Genomic DNA, 12685 nt, shown 5'->3' with positions numbered 1-12685 from the left:
AATTTTCAAAATATTGCTAAAGAGGAGTGCAAACCTTATTTTAGACTAAACTTAATACATTCTGAAAGTAACATAGTTATTTTAATACATTATATCTAATACCTTAAATATAGAGAATTTTCTATTTAAAAACATAAATAAAAAAAAAAAAAAAACAATGAACCAAACTGTTTTTTTTTAGCTCTGCTTAAATCTTAATTATCACTTATTTCAAACATATAAACAGGTTTTAAGATATCTTCATCATTTTGGAAATTGATAAATGCCAGCAAATTTTTAAAAATAATATGTTATGAATCAACAAAATAACTATAATATTTATTCACAATCCCTAATGTCACATTTTATTTTAAAGTAGTCAGAATCTTTTTGTATTTTTTAGAAATAAGGTGGTAACTCAAAGATGATAACTCACTTGTGCTGAGGACTGTGCGGATCCGCAAATAGCTGATGGCTAGTCGCATTACAGAAGCCTTGTCTAGGGTAGCTATGGTGCTGGGAGGTAATGGTAGAGCTTGTGCCAGGTCAGTAAATATCTCCGTTTCTCGGCTGCGCCTGCATCGTGCGGCATCTCGAGACTTCTCTTTGCGCCGCTCAGAGTTCCTGCAACATATCGTCTAAATTTAGACAGGTTATAGACAAAAAAGAGATACCTTTAAAAAATACCTTTTTTAAACTTTTAGTTTGCAATATTAAGAATCACAAGATGATCTCAGTCTTGTTTACACAACTTTATTCTTGTCATTGAAGTTTCCAAAAAGTTTCAGCTTCTGGGTAATAATTGTAATGCTCAACTACTAAACTAATCTATGAAGATTTGAACTTGGATTGGTTTTTTTGGACAATTTTACTGGGGCCCAGGCCCTGCTACACGTCTACGGGGTGATGGGTGCACAGTGGTGGAACATGTCACGGCCCAGTATCCTTTCCGGCGCTCGCCAAAGCTGAGTGCACCCCTGAATCTATGAATACTATCTTACTGAACCAACAAGATACTTCTTTCCTATTAAGTGCTCTGTTAGATACACTTCTGCAGTAATGTAGCCCAAGTGCCATGTTAGATACATTTCTGCAGTGATGTAACCCTAACATCATTCTTTCTCAGACTAATATCACAATACTTAAAGGAATGTTTCATGTAATTTTACAATCAGATTTATAGTTTGCAGTTGATAAATTTAAGTCTATTACCGTAGAATGAAATATAAAATAAACATACTTTCATACATAAAATATTTCATGTGAGTTATGAGTCTCAAGTAAAAATTGCAGGTTCAGGACCCAGGCATGATAGCAAACTTTGATTTGAAATCATTTATCCCGATTGATTCCGCTTACATTATTTGGGTCAACCTATTAATAGTTTTGTAATGTGTGTATATTTATCTCTGTTGTACAGGTCCACAACAATGTTTTAGTGAAATGAAAATCAGTTTTGATAGATGAACGACTCCTGTAATGATTCTTCAATTGTGGCAAGGTCAGATTAATAAGAGGCCAGCGCACTTCCTTCTGTCCAAGGCATTATCCAAATTCCACTGCCAAATACTATCCATTAAAACCTCTTATATTTGTTTCTAAATATTATAAAAACCATTGAGATTAAAAAAAATATATTGTTTATATGTTGTTTACTACGGTACAATTTGAAACCTTAAATACAATTTTACCACAGTTTATATAATTTTAAATAACACAGCTGGAGATCCAAAGAAACACAAAGAAAAACAGGGTGAGCTATCTACCCTAAATATTGTGTGGTTCTCAATTTATTACCTTTAACAAATTGATACAATTGGCCATATAATGGTGTTTTTGTGGTCTCTTGAAACAATACAAAAAATGTACTAGTGCAAAAGGAATTCATCGCAATATTCTGTTTTTCTACAAAATCATCAGTATTTAGAAATTCATCCTGCAAACAGGCAATTCTCATAATTTGACTCCATCAACTTCTCTACATTATTGTGTCACACTCAGTTACTCCCAGTAAATTTCCTTCTAAACAAGAATATATTTTTTGTTTTTTAGGTGATAGCTTTGTTTATGTTTTTTAATTATCATGTGTAATTGAATTGAAATATTATGGTATGTTGTACAAATGATTTCTTGTTGTCATTTTGAATTGGTAATAATGGTTTTCTACTTTTTCTTGCTTTTTGTTTTATTGTATGAAATCTTTGTCAAGTTAGATGGTGTAACCGTTAAAAATGGTAATATCTTTTATCTAGTTAATTCTTTGTTGTAGTTGTTAGTAAAACGTGGTTTGGTTAAGTCTTTTAATCATCAAAATTAAAACTTTGTCCTTTGTACGGTTAGAATCATTGACGATAAATGTATTTACTTAAAATGACAGCATCAACTCAAATTATGCAGACAAATAATGTCTGCCATGATACATAGTTAGGATTGCAGCGTTTTTAAGATTTAGATTCTTTGGTTTTAGAAAATCTTGTACAACTATGATTCTTCAAGTTAGCGATATGATCTGCTATGTGATGATCATGTATTACGTCTATTCATGTTACAAAGAGAGGGATGAAAAATATGAGAACACTGCACTCTTATTTATCATCTTATACTTTGAATGCAATTTCCCTATCACCCATTTGCTCTCTGTTTTAACCCATTTGCTCTCTGTGTTAACCCTTTGAGACCCAAGTGACAATCTAGTTTCAAAGAGGATCACATTTACTGGACAGTCATCACCAAGTGTTACTTTATGTTGCTGTAAATCTCACACATGTTACAAAATAAATAGTATTTAATTTCATTACTTCACCTTTTTGGAAAACGTCCTATACAAAATATTACCAGGAACATGTTGACTATAAAGGTAAACAACAGTTTTCAATACAACTAACTCAAAAAACCTTTTTTTCAAAATTATACTTGTGTTGTCAATAAATAAAAGAGAACAGAAAAACATAATCATAGTATTTTCCTTCAAGAACAACTAAGTCATTACTCAGAGAGGCTGATTAAACACACATAATACTGAGAGGGTCATCTGATAACCTCTGACAGTAATGTATCGTCACCTTTAATGCATTATAATTGGCAATGAAATAATCTCAAATGGTGTACTTTCTACAGATATATGAAGTGTTCATGGGGATGCAATCTCTCTACTGACTGGAAGGCCTGCTCTAGTAATAACAGTCAACATTACATAAGCTGTAACTAGCCAACACCAACTCACTGCACATTGAGAGATTAAAACCCCCATTCATTAGCTGTGGTTCATACACCAGGCTGATAAAAGTCATTCCCCCCTCCCTGTATATTTATAAGTTCTACTTAAATATTGGGGGAAAGGAATTACATTAAAAGGCACTCAGTACTCCAAAAAGTATCAAGACAAAAACAACATTATTCACTAATAATCTCTAATTAGGCATACAAATTTACTGATGGCTCTGTTGGGAATTAAAAGTTCTTAAAATGAAAGTTTGTCATGTATTAATATATTAAAATAAAAAGAAGAATATTTTTGTATGTACTTAGGTTTTTTGCAAATGTTAAAATGGGGCACGGATATTTTATTTGTACAGTTCAAATTTAAACCTTTAACATCTAAAAAAATGTAATGGTAATAATCCAATTTGTGCCAAAATTCCTGAAATTTTGTTCTATATCAAATGAGACAACAACAAATATTTAAAAATGTATAATTGGATAGACATTTCCCCTGTGAGGATCATTCACTTTAAGTCTTCAATAATCCAAAAAGATCAGGTAGCATTAATATGTTTAGTATTGATTCATGTGTTTTTTGTGCTATTTTATTTTAAATCCATGAGGGAGCGACCATTTAACTACCCTATCACCTTTGTAGAGCCTAACACAGTTAACAGCATTTTTAGCCTGTTTTGGTTTTCACAGCTAAATTGATAAAAATAATTAATACAGGTTGTACAACACAGTTACTGTCAGAACCTACTAAAGTTCAACAGTTGTATTTAAATATATCTTATCAAGATATTTTACAAACTAGTAACTCGTAAAGTTAAAAAAAGAGTTGAGCCATTCCTTACTTGAGATATTCGTTATTTCACCAAAGATTTTTTAGAGATAATAAGCATTTGTTTCTATTCTGGTAACAAGATATTCTGATTGAGGAGTAAATATGGGATGGATTGAATCCGGGTTTTGATTTATTGCTCTGTTGAAATTTACAAGAAATAAGTAAGACAAATCCATGATTGAATATTTGACTGTAAAAGATAAATGAGATGAATTAACATGTTTAAGGTAGTAACATGTTTAATGTAAACAACTAAATATTTGTAACTATGTTAAGCCTTGCAATATAATTTATTTTTAAACAAAAATCATCTCTGTATTTAATGTTTTCTTTTGAGTGAATTATTAAGATTTTAAACATTAATTTTTAAACCATTAAAAACCGACCACAACGCTAACACTATAAAAAGTCAATTAGTGTAAAACATTCTTTATAGGCACCTTTTAACAAATTATAAGAGAAGCTGAAATCGGTGTATTGGTTTATTAACCTGTTTATTGGAAATAAACACACACTTTTACAAAATAAGCCGGTGCACATCTGAGTCACTGGTATGGCAGGGACAAGTATGCTCATTCACAATAGTAAGCCCGTGGCGCACATCTGCTGGCCCTGGTAGTGCTTCCTCACTGGAGCCACCTCAGCATACAAATGTACCAATCATATCACAGGCCATGGCCTTCACTGATACAGCCCTACAGTACCGCCAACAGAACATATAACTGTAAGAGAAGTTTAAAGCACAATCGTACTTCTTGGAATTTCACACTTTCCAACACTGTACTTGTCGGAATGTCACACTGTCAAATACTGTACTTGTCGGAATTTCAGACTATCCAACACTGCAATTGTCGGAATGGCAGACTATCCAACAGTATACTTGTCAGAATGACAGACTATGTAACACTGTACTTGTTGGAATGCCAGAATGTCCAACACTATACTTGTCGGAATGCCAGTATGTCTAACACTGTACTTGTCAGAATTTCAGACTATCTAACACTGTACTTGTCAGAATTTCAGACTATCCAACACTGTAATTGTCGGAATTTCAGATTATCCAATACTAGTCGAAATGACAGACTATCCAACACTGTATTTGTCGGAACGTCAGAATGTACAAACAATGTATTTGTCGGAATGTCAGAATGTACAAACACTGTATTTGTCGGAATGTCAGAATGTACAAACACTGTATTTGTCAGAATGTCAGACTATCCAACACTAACCGATTAGGCAAACTCATTTCTATGTTAATGTTTACAAAATCATTGTCAATCTATGGCACTATCTCAAATATTGCTGATATACTTTTGAAATAACTGTTAAAAATTCCAAAAATATTTCATTGATCTTGCAATATTAATTAATGGCAAGCTGCTGTCCTAAGAACTGAATTTATGCAAGTGATACACTACTTCAAGTATGCAGTAGAGCCTCCCTAACAGAATAACATAAACAACTGTACAGTCAATAAGTGAAAACGTCAAATAATAAGGGTATTTTATGAAAATCCATAAGAAAAACAAAGTTATAATTTTAATACTAATATTTAACGCCATGTAAACAGGGAAAGATTAAAAATCACATAATTTAATAAATTTCTTGTACATAACAAATGTTGTTAAGACTCTAAAACACTCAATAGAAAAACATATAAGTCAAGTAAAAGTAGCATTTTAAAATACACTACACTCACAAATCCCAAGATTGCCGTAAAGTTGATGACCAGTAAGTAACTGCTGCGCATTTTCTCGTCAACATGTTTTTAGACGTCCGTCAACATGTTTTTTTTACGTCGGAGTGTTATCGGGTATTACTGAATCTCCGATAGCGGGGCTCTTTCTATACATCGATTCGTAAATAACAAAAAGCGGCCGGTCGCATTTTAAAATTTATTTTCTGCATCTCAATGGGTACTTTACAGAGTACTTTACTAAAGTAAAATAAAAAATGATCGAGATAATACTACGACTGTAAAAGCTGACCAAGATATAAACAGAACAAAAACGAAACAAAATGCTGTTGTTTAATCGCGCATGGTTACACGCTGGTGTAGTCCATAGTTATGGAAAAGGCCTGTGTTTGACTTTTATCTGTTTGCTCCCCTATTGACGTCAATTGCAACACAATAGGTCTAAGACACCAAACAGTGCGTTCTGTCAACTAGTCTGAATACACGTCGCTCCATAAGTGTATTCATTGAGAAGGGAAATCCAAGTAAACAATCTTTTTCAAATAGTCCTTCCGGCTCAGACGGAAGAAGTTGGAAGATAATGCGACAACTGAAATATTAATTATTCTTAATGGGATTTAATGTACACAATATCTTGAAATCCGTTCAAGGTACAAAAATGTAGCACATCACAAAAAGAAGAATTGTCATAATCATTCCAGAACACTCCTTGTGTTTTTCTAGGTTCATAAATAAACAGAGTTGTTATTTTTTTTAAGTGTCAACGGCTGCCACAATGGAACGAAATGATGTAGCAAGCTGGTTTGAACTTGTTTCAGCATTCCCTTCGTTCGCCAGTTCTTGGTGACTGAATATTTTATGGGCCTTACATGTAATCAATATCTCAAAAACAGTTAAGAGATACAAAAAAAGTTGAGGAAATGTTATAAGTATTTCAGAATACTTTTTTATCTAGGTTCTGAACGCTTGAACAGCTGCAATAACGAAATGAAATGAAAAATGCCTATATTAACAGAGGCGGAGTTAGGGCTATCAAACCCTCTCTACCACTCAACTTCATATCATATACTGTAAATTTAAAATAGTTTAATACAACTGTGGTAAATTATTAACTTATTCTTTAAATAGAAATAACAAAAATGTTTAACCTATACAAAATTAAATGAACGTAAAGTAAAAATCTATATATTTAAATTAATTCAATACTTAAAATACAAAAGAACTTTATACATATTATGATAAATACAAGAATATTATAAATGAAGAGCAAGAAGTAAGAAAAATTTAATCACTCTAACACACCGATTGACCACATGACCGCAACAAGCAGCACCACCGCCACGGATTGAGCACGGTCCTCAATACATCTGATATAAACGGGAGAACGTTCCAAAGGCAAAACAATCCTGAACAGTAAAGGATCAATTAAAAACTGTTGAACGATAATTGGAATTGATAGTAATGTGCCTCCCCTTCTTGTAGGTTGTTCACCAATATGAGATATATAAAGTTGAAATGATCGGCCAGAAAAACATGACATTTGGTGTTGATAATTTAGTGTAGAATGGAAAGAATGTGGAATTTACGAAGTTGATGAAGTTTCGTGAGTGACAATTGCTGAAAATATTGTGTAACGTGCTCTTGACGTCTGAGATTAAAAATAAATCTTATAATTAGTTCTGGAGTCTGTCCGATTGCTCAACGGTCATGTCATTCATCACGACATCACAGTAGTCAAAGTGTGGTAGTATAAGAGTCTTAATGAGCATCACCTTAACACTGAATGGCAGGTACAAGGCAAACCACTTAAAACCGTGGATTCCTCTTCTGCACGTTATCGTAACTTGGTCAGTCCATTTGAGATTCATAGTAAGTCCGAGATTTTTCAGTTTGTTTTGGTAATTTAGTTCAAACCGTTAAGTTTCGGTGCGGTTCAAGATTAATTTGGTTTATATACAAACATTTTTAACGGGATGTTATATGTTAATAAATAAAACATAACCATTAGAATCCCAACCACTAACTAAATGCGATGGAATTTTGTCAACGCATTCACGTTTTCTCCTATGTAACTACCAAAACGTTGTTCGAAACTTCTTCGGTCGAGAAGCTTCAGAAAGTGTAGAAAGCGATGACATCGACAAATTATACAGAAATGTCAGTCCCGCCACAGCTTCCTAGTCATCGTTTGTGGTTCTCTGGTCCAAATGACGTCAATAAACACATCGTGAGACGCGCACACGTTACGTAACAAAATTATCACTTGTTTCCGACATGTTGTACTCAAATACACGATTTATCCATAGGACATAAAGAATGTTCAGTTCTGCTTCTATTTAACGCGTTATAATCTCCTTCCTGTTTCGCCTGCGCTTTCTCGCGTAGCAGCCCACGCGCTCTGCTGAATAATCACGAAGATAACAAGAATACAACACATTAAGTTGAGAAAAGTAGAGGAACGGTCTGTACTCATCTTTTTAAACTTTGTTTTCACTGCTATACCATGACTGCTGCATAAACGAGGAAAAGACTGATAATTATGTTGAAAAACACTAGAACATTATAGACAAGCTGAGCAGAGGTTCAGAAACAACACTGAATTCCAGACGTGAGACAAATTGACAAACATCGTTTCTACGCAGCCTCTGTAGCCCTGGTGGGAACATCTCTCGCCAATTATTTAATGCTGATACGAATTCTGCGAAGGTGTCAACATTTAAGCGAAATTCTAATTTTTATAATATTTTTTTCCAAAACGTTATTTTTCAATAACGCGTATCGGTATGCTCGTCTCCCAAACAAACAACTATTTTTACTTGTTTACAAAATTCACTGCCGCCAGAGCCGGAACACAGTTCGTCACGGCTAGCGGGCTAATTAACGATCTGTTCTCCACCAGTCAACAAGCGGCCACCAGCTCATCAAACGAGATGTTACAGATGTTACGTTATTGGCACGCTGCGGTCCTTATCTGTACAGGCGATGCACCTGTGTGGCCTTGACTGCTGGCTCTTGTGTTATCGCCCTCGACACCACGCCGTGTCTGAGTGAACAACACAATTATTGATACTTTGACAATTCTAAATAATATTAGACATTTTCAAGAGTTATAACCAATGCCATGGAAAACTTTAACTACCGGAAACTATAAGTTTACTTTAAGACACCCTATCAGACCTTACCATTCAGAAAAGTGTGTGCAGCTTGTTATTAGTCATAATATGTAGGTAAGATGATTCCTGCGTTTTACTCAGGCTAGATTTAGTGGAGAACGGCTCTATCATTCCCTGCGGCTGGCAAATGTTCAAATAATAAAAAAATACCAGTTTCTTTTGTCCCGCTATGGTGTAGAACCCTTTTCTCAACTATGACGTTTTAATAATTTTTGAGGCCAGGAACGTTATTTATTTGTGTTCTGTTTTTAATTTATGTTAATGTAATGTCTCATACAGACGGGTTAAATACGGTTTATTCATATTACTCAAATTACACTTTTTCTACTACGACTGAGGTATGTATTTATACATTTTATGTAAAAATGTTGATATTATAAATCAAATTCTGTATTAAATTTAAAATGTTTAATGTATAAACATTATCCTTTCCTAAAAATATGGGGTTATAATACGATTTGTTTTCCAGCTTAACTAAGAATATAAAAAAAACCATCTCTTGATCCTTTAAAATATAGATATTGAGAAAAAAAAACCCTCAAATATTGCAAATTGTGTACAGGCGATAATTAATGTACGGGAAGAACTGTAAGTATTTAACCATACAAACACTTCTAAAATAGAGGGTGTTTATAAATCATAATAACTTGAACGCTTACTCGAAATTACGTCAAGGAAAATATATTGCTACAAGCGGAAGTCAAGTCAGTCGGACAAATGTTAAACCGTTATCCCGAGATAAAGACGGCACCAGTTTATCTGTATGTACTTTCCTTACACTGGTTTACAATATCCCCAGCAGATCAACAGTCTTCCGATACTGAACACGAAGATAAGGGAGCCTGCCGTTCTATTGTAAACCAACAAAGGACTAAGTGGCCTCTGCACACTTGAAGACGCTAACAGTTAGAAAAACCCTAACAAGAATATACACATGTACAGTGTTTACAGTGCTCAGCAAACAATATTGATTCCTTTATTTAACAGGCGCCACATTCTTTGGATAATAGACGAAAAATCGACCGCGCAGCTATAGTAGCTCTGGCCTTATTATCTTTAAAGGGTTCCTCTGAATACCAACTGCCAAGAATTCTGCCATAAGCTAGCCCGGTCTCTGCGTGCAGAGAACTCAGCACAAGCCACTTTACGTGTTAGCACGTCATTGAAAACTCTGTCATACTTCTCAAATTGATTCTTTTAAAACGTTACAATGCTCAACATCTAGTGGATATTTTAAAGGCCTAGTATTTTCCTGAACTATTGTAACATTTATACAGTCCGAAAAAATCGAAACGTATTTAACTTGTACTTTACGATTACAATTTAGATATATTATACCTGTCCAATTTACGTAATATAAAACTTTGTACACATTTTACCAGAAGTGCATGACTTTGAATAGTCTACTGTAATTTCAATTTTGAGCAATTCCTCATCTGATAATACAGTTCAGATGTCTGATTGAAGTGCAGGTAGCCAGTCAGTCGCCACTACGTGCGAGGGGACATATCGTCCTGCATCAGCACCAAACAGATTACAACTCATGTGCCAAAGTCCGGCCAGCATAAAGACACATCACTAACTATCACGGTCGAATGTTCTGCAAACGCTGACTAAACTTCAAAATTTTCCATAAAGTGACGAAATTGTATGAGTATAGCGGTCTGTAACAGTAACATAACAGATCGTCACAGCGATAAACGTGCCAGTGTGTCATCTGGGCGCTCGCCACGTGGACCAGTGTAGCCGTAGCGCCACATGTCTCGGCCCTCTGGGCAGTCGGCGCGACGGTGGAACATGAGGCCGAAGTGATTAAAGTTGAGCTTGTCAATAATAAATACCGGTACCGCTAAGTTTAGGCGGATGTCAACAACTAGTTGAAAAACAATTTCCCTCTATCAAATTTCCCGATGCATTCCAGAAATTTAGGTTGTCTATACGTTACCCACTCGGTAAATTCACTTTAGACCAATACAACCTTCATCCTTCATTACATGTCCCCTTAATAATCTATAAGAAATGTACTGATATTTCCAGAAGATATATTTTAAAATGTACATTTTCTGTGGTCAAGAAAACCAGGATTATTGAACTTAACCACAAGACCTCAAGTGTTCACTTGTTTAAAGGGCGAAATACTCTTAGATTATCATTGCCTAAATTCATAAAGTACCTCTAAAGAAAATTCAATTAAAAATAGTGTACGGAAATCGTGTTAGTAGCGAACAGCATTAGCAATAATGGATAAACAAATTTGTGTGTGCTTCAATCTCGAGTACATTAGACGCACTGTGATTTACAGCTGATTTCATAAACAACGCTTATCGTGATGAAATGGAGAGAGAGAGAAGTATAGGGAATGTAGAAATAGAATGTATTTATTTCCTCAAAATACAATAAATATTTACATTTTACATAGCAAAAGAATTAAAACTAAAACTCAAATGTCTTGTTGCCAGGTTTGTTTTAGGCTACATAAGAATAAACTTAAATTAAATTAAATGCCAGTTTCATTGAATTGTTTTAAAACAAAATAAAAAGTAAGGTTTTAAAAATGTAAGGTTGACGAGGACGATATGTAAGCGGACGATGACAACCTCATATAGAGGTTCAAACCCATGGTTTCAGAGAAATGCGTTATCGTAATACTTAGTTTACAACGATATAAGTATTAAAACCTGTTACGTGATTGTTTTTATTAAATTTTGTATAAGCGGGACAATTAGTGGAATGCGACCCAGTGTTACTATATAAAATAAACGAGCTCCAAATTACGATGTACGAGCACAATAAAGAGCAGTCGGGGCTGCAATTATTGTAGCACACAGGTGAAAAGCCGTTCATTAGTATAAATACTGTAATGTGACCGTACACCCACACACCACACCGACTCGGTGGTTAGTTATCTACTTACATTGTCACACGGACAATGGCCCGACTATCACAAACCTCGCTTTATCTACAGGCTTTTAATGTTCATACAATTTATTGACAACCTCATATATTATATATTTCACATTTTAATTTTCCAGATTTAATAGTTCATAAAGAGTACAATGCATGGTGCAAACCCTGTAATATATATCACGCACATTAAAAAATACTTAAGTATCATTGAAAAAATAAAACAATTGGTAAAAAAAGTAAACAAAATGTTCACTTGATTATAAACACAGTTTGCAAAAAATCATCCTTACTTAAACGTTATGTTTCCTTTATACCATAAAGACTTTGAGCCACTCAAAACTTGAAATAATGCACTACCTTTGTTAACATACTTGCCTTATTTTGTTTATTTTAATTTTATTCTACTCTGTATATATTTTAGTACAGCTTTCTTTTCAATCAATGGTTTGTAATCCATTTCTATATATTTTAAAAGGTTTTAACTAAAACTATTGCAAATATGCATGTACAATTTACAACATAAGAAAATTAAAAGGTTAATATGACAATTTCTTATAAATTACAATAAAATTTGAATTTTTATTAATTCAAATACAAATGTTATATTGCTAATATAGATCGCGTACTATAGATTCGGACTGTTATTCGATCAATCAAATCATAAATATATGTCCTGCAGGAGTGAGAGACTTTTATGTAATCAGAAAACTTTTTACTGCCCAAATAAATGTCAGACTTGATTTCATGACCTTGGGCATTATGATAAATAGTTAACTTAAAACACTTGAAACTAGTTATTAGCTTATTTAGTTAACATTTTAAACCTAACATAAATTCAAACTCACAATTCAAATACAGTAAATCAAATCAAATTCAAATAAA

The 12685-nt window shown here is 33.7% G+C and overlaps 1 protein-coding gene across 2 annotated transcripts in view; it reads right to left on the bottom strand.

The window, feature by feature from the left end:
• Window positions 1-12685, bottom strand: part of LOC124352873 (hypoxia-inducible factor 1-alpha-like) — a 177153-nt gene that overhangs the window by 118906 nt on the left and 45562 nt on the right. For both annotated transcript variants that reach the window (XM_046802589.1, XM_046802588.1), the window contains exon 2: window positions 416-603. In XM_046802589.1, the coding sequence (XP_046658545.1) occupies window positions 416-603 (188 nt within the window). The remainder of the gene's footprint in view (window positions 1-415; window positions 604-12685) is intronic.

The sequence above is a fragment of the Homalodisca vitripennis genome, chromosome 1 (genome assembly GCF_021130785.1).
Source record: "Homalodisca vitripennis isolate AUS2020 chromosome 1, UT_GWSS_2.1, whole genome shotgun sequence".
NCBI classification, from domain to species: domain Eukaryota; kingdom Metazoa; phylum Arthropoda; class Insecta; order Hemiptera; family Cicadellidae; genus Homalodisca; species Homalodisca vitripennis.
The sequence above is the reverse complement of the archived record's forward strand: the minus strand, read 5'-3'. Positions and strand labels throughout refer to the sequence as shown.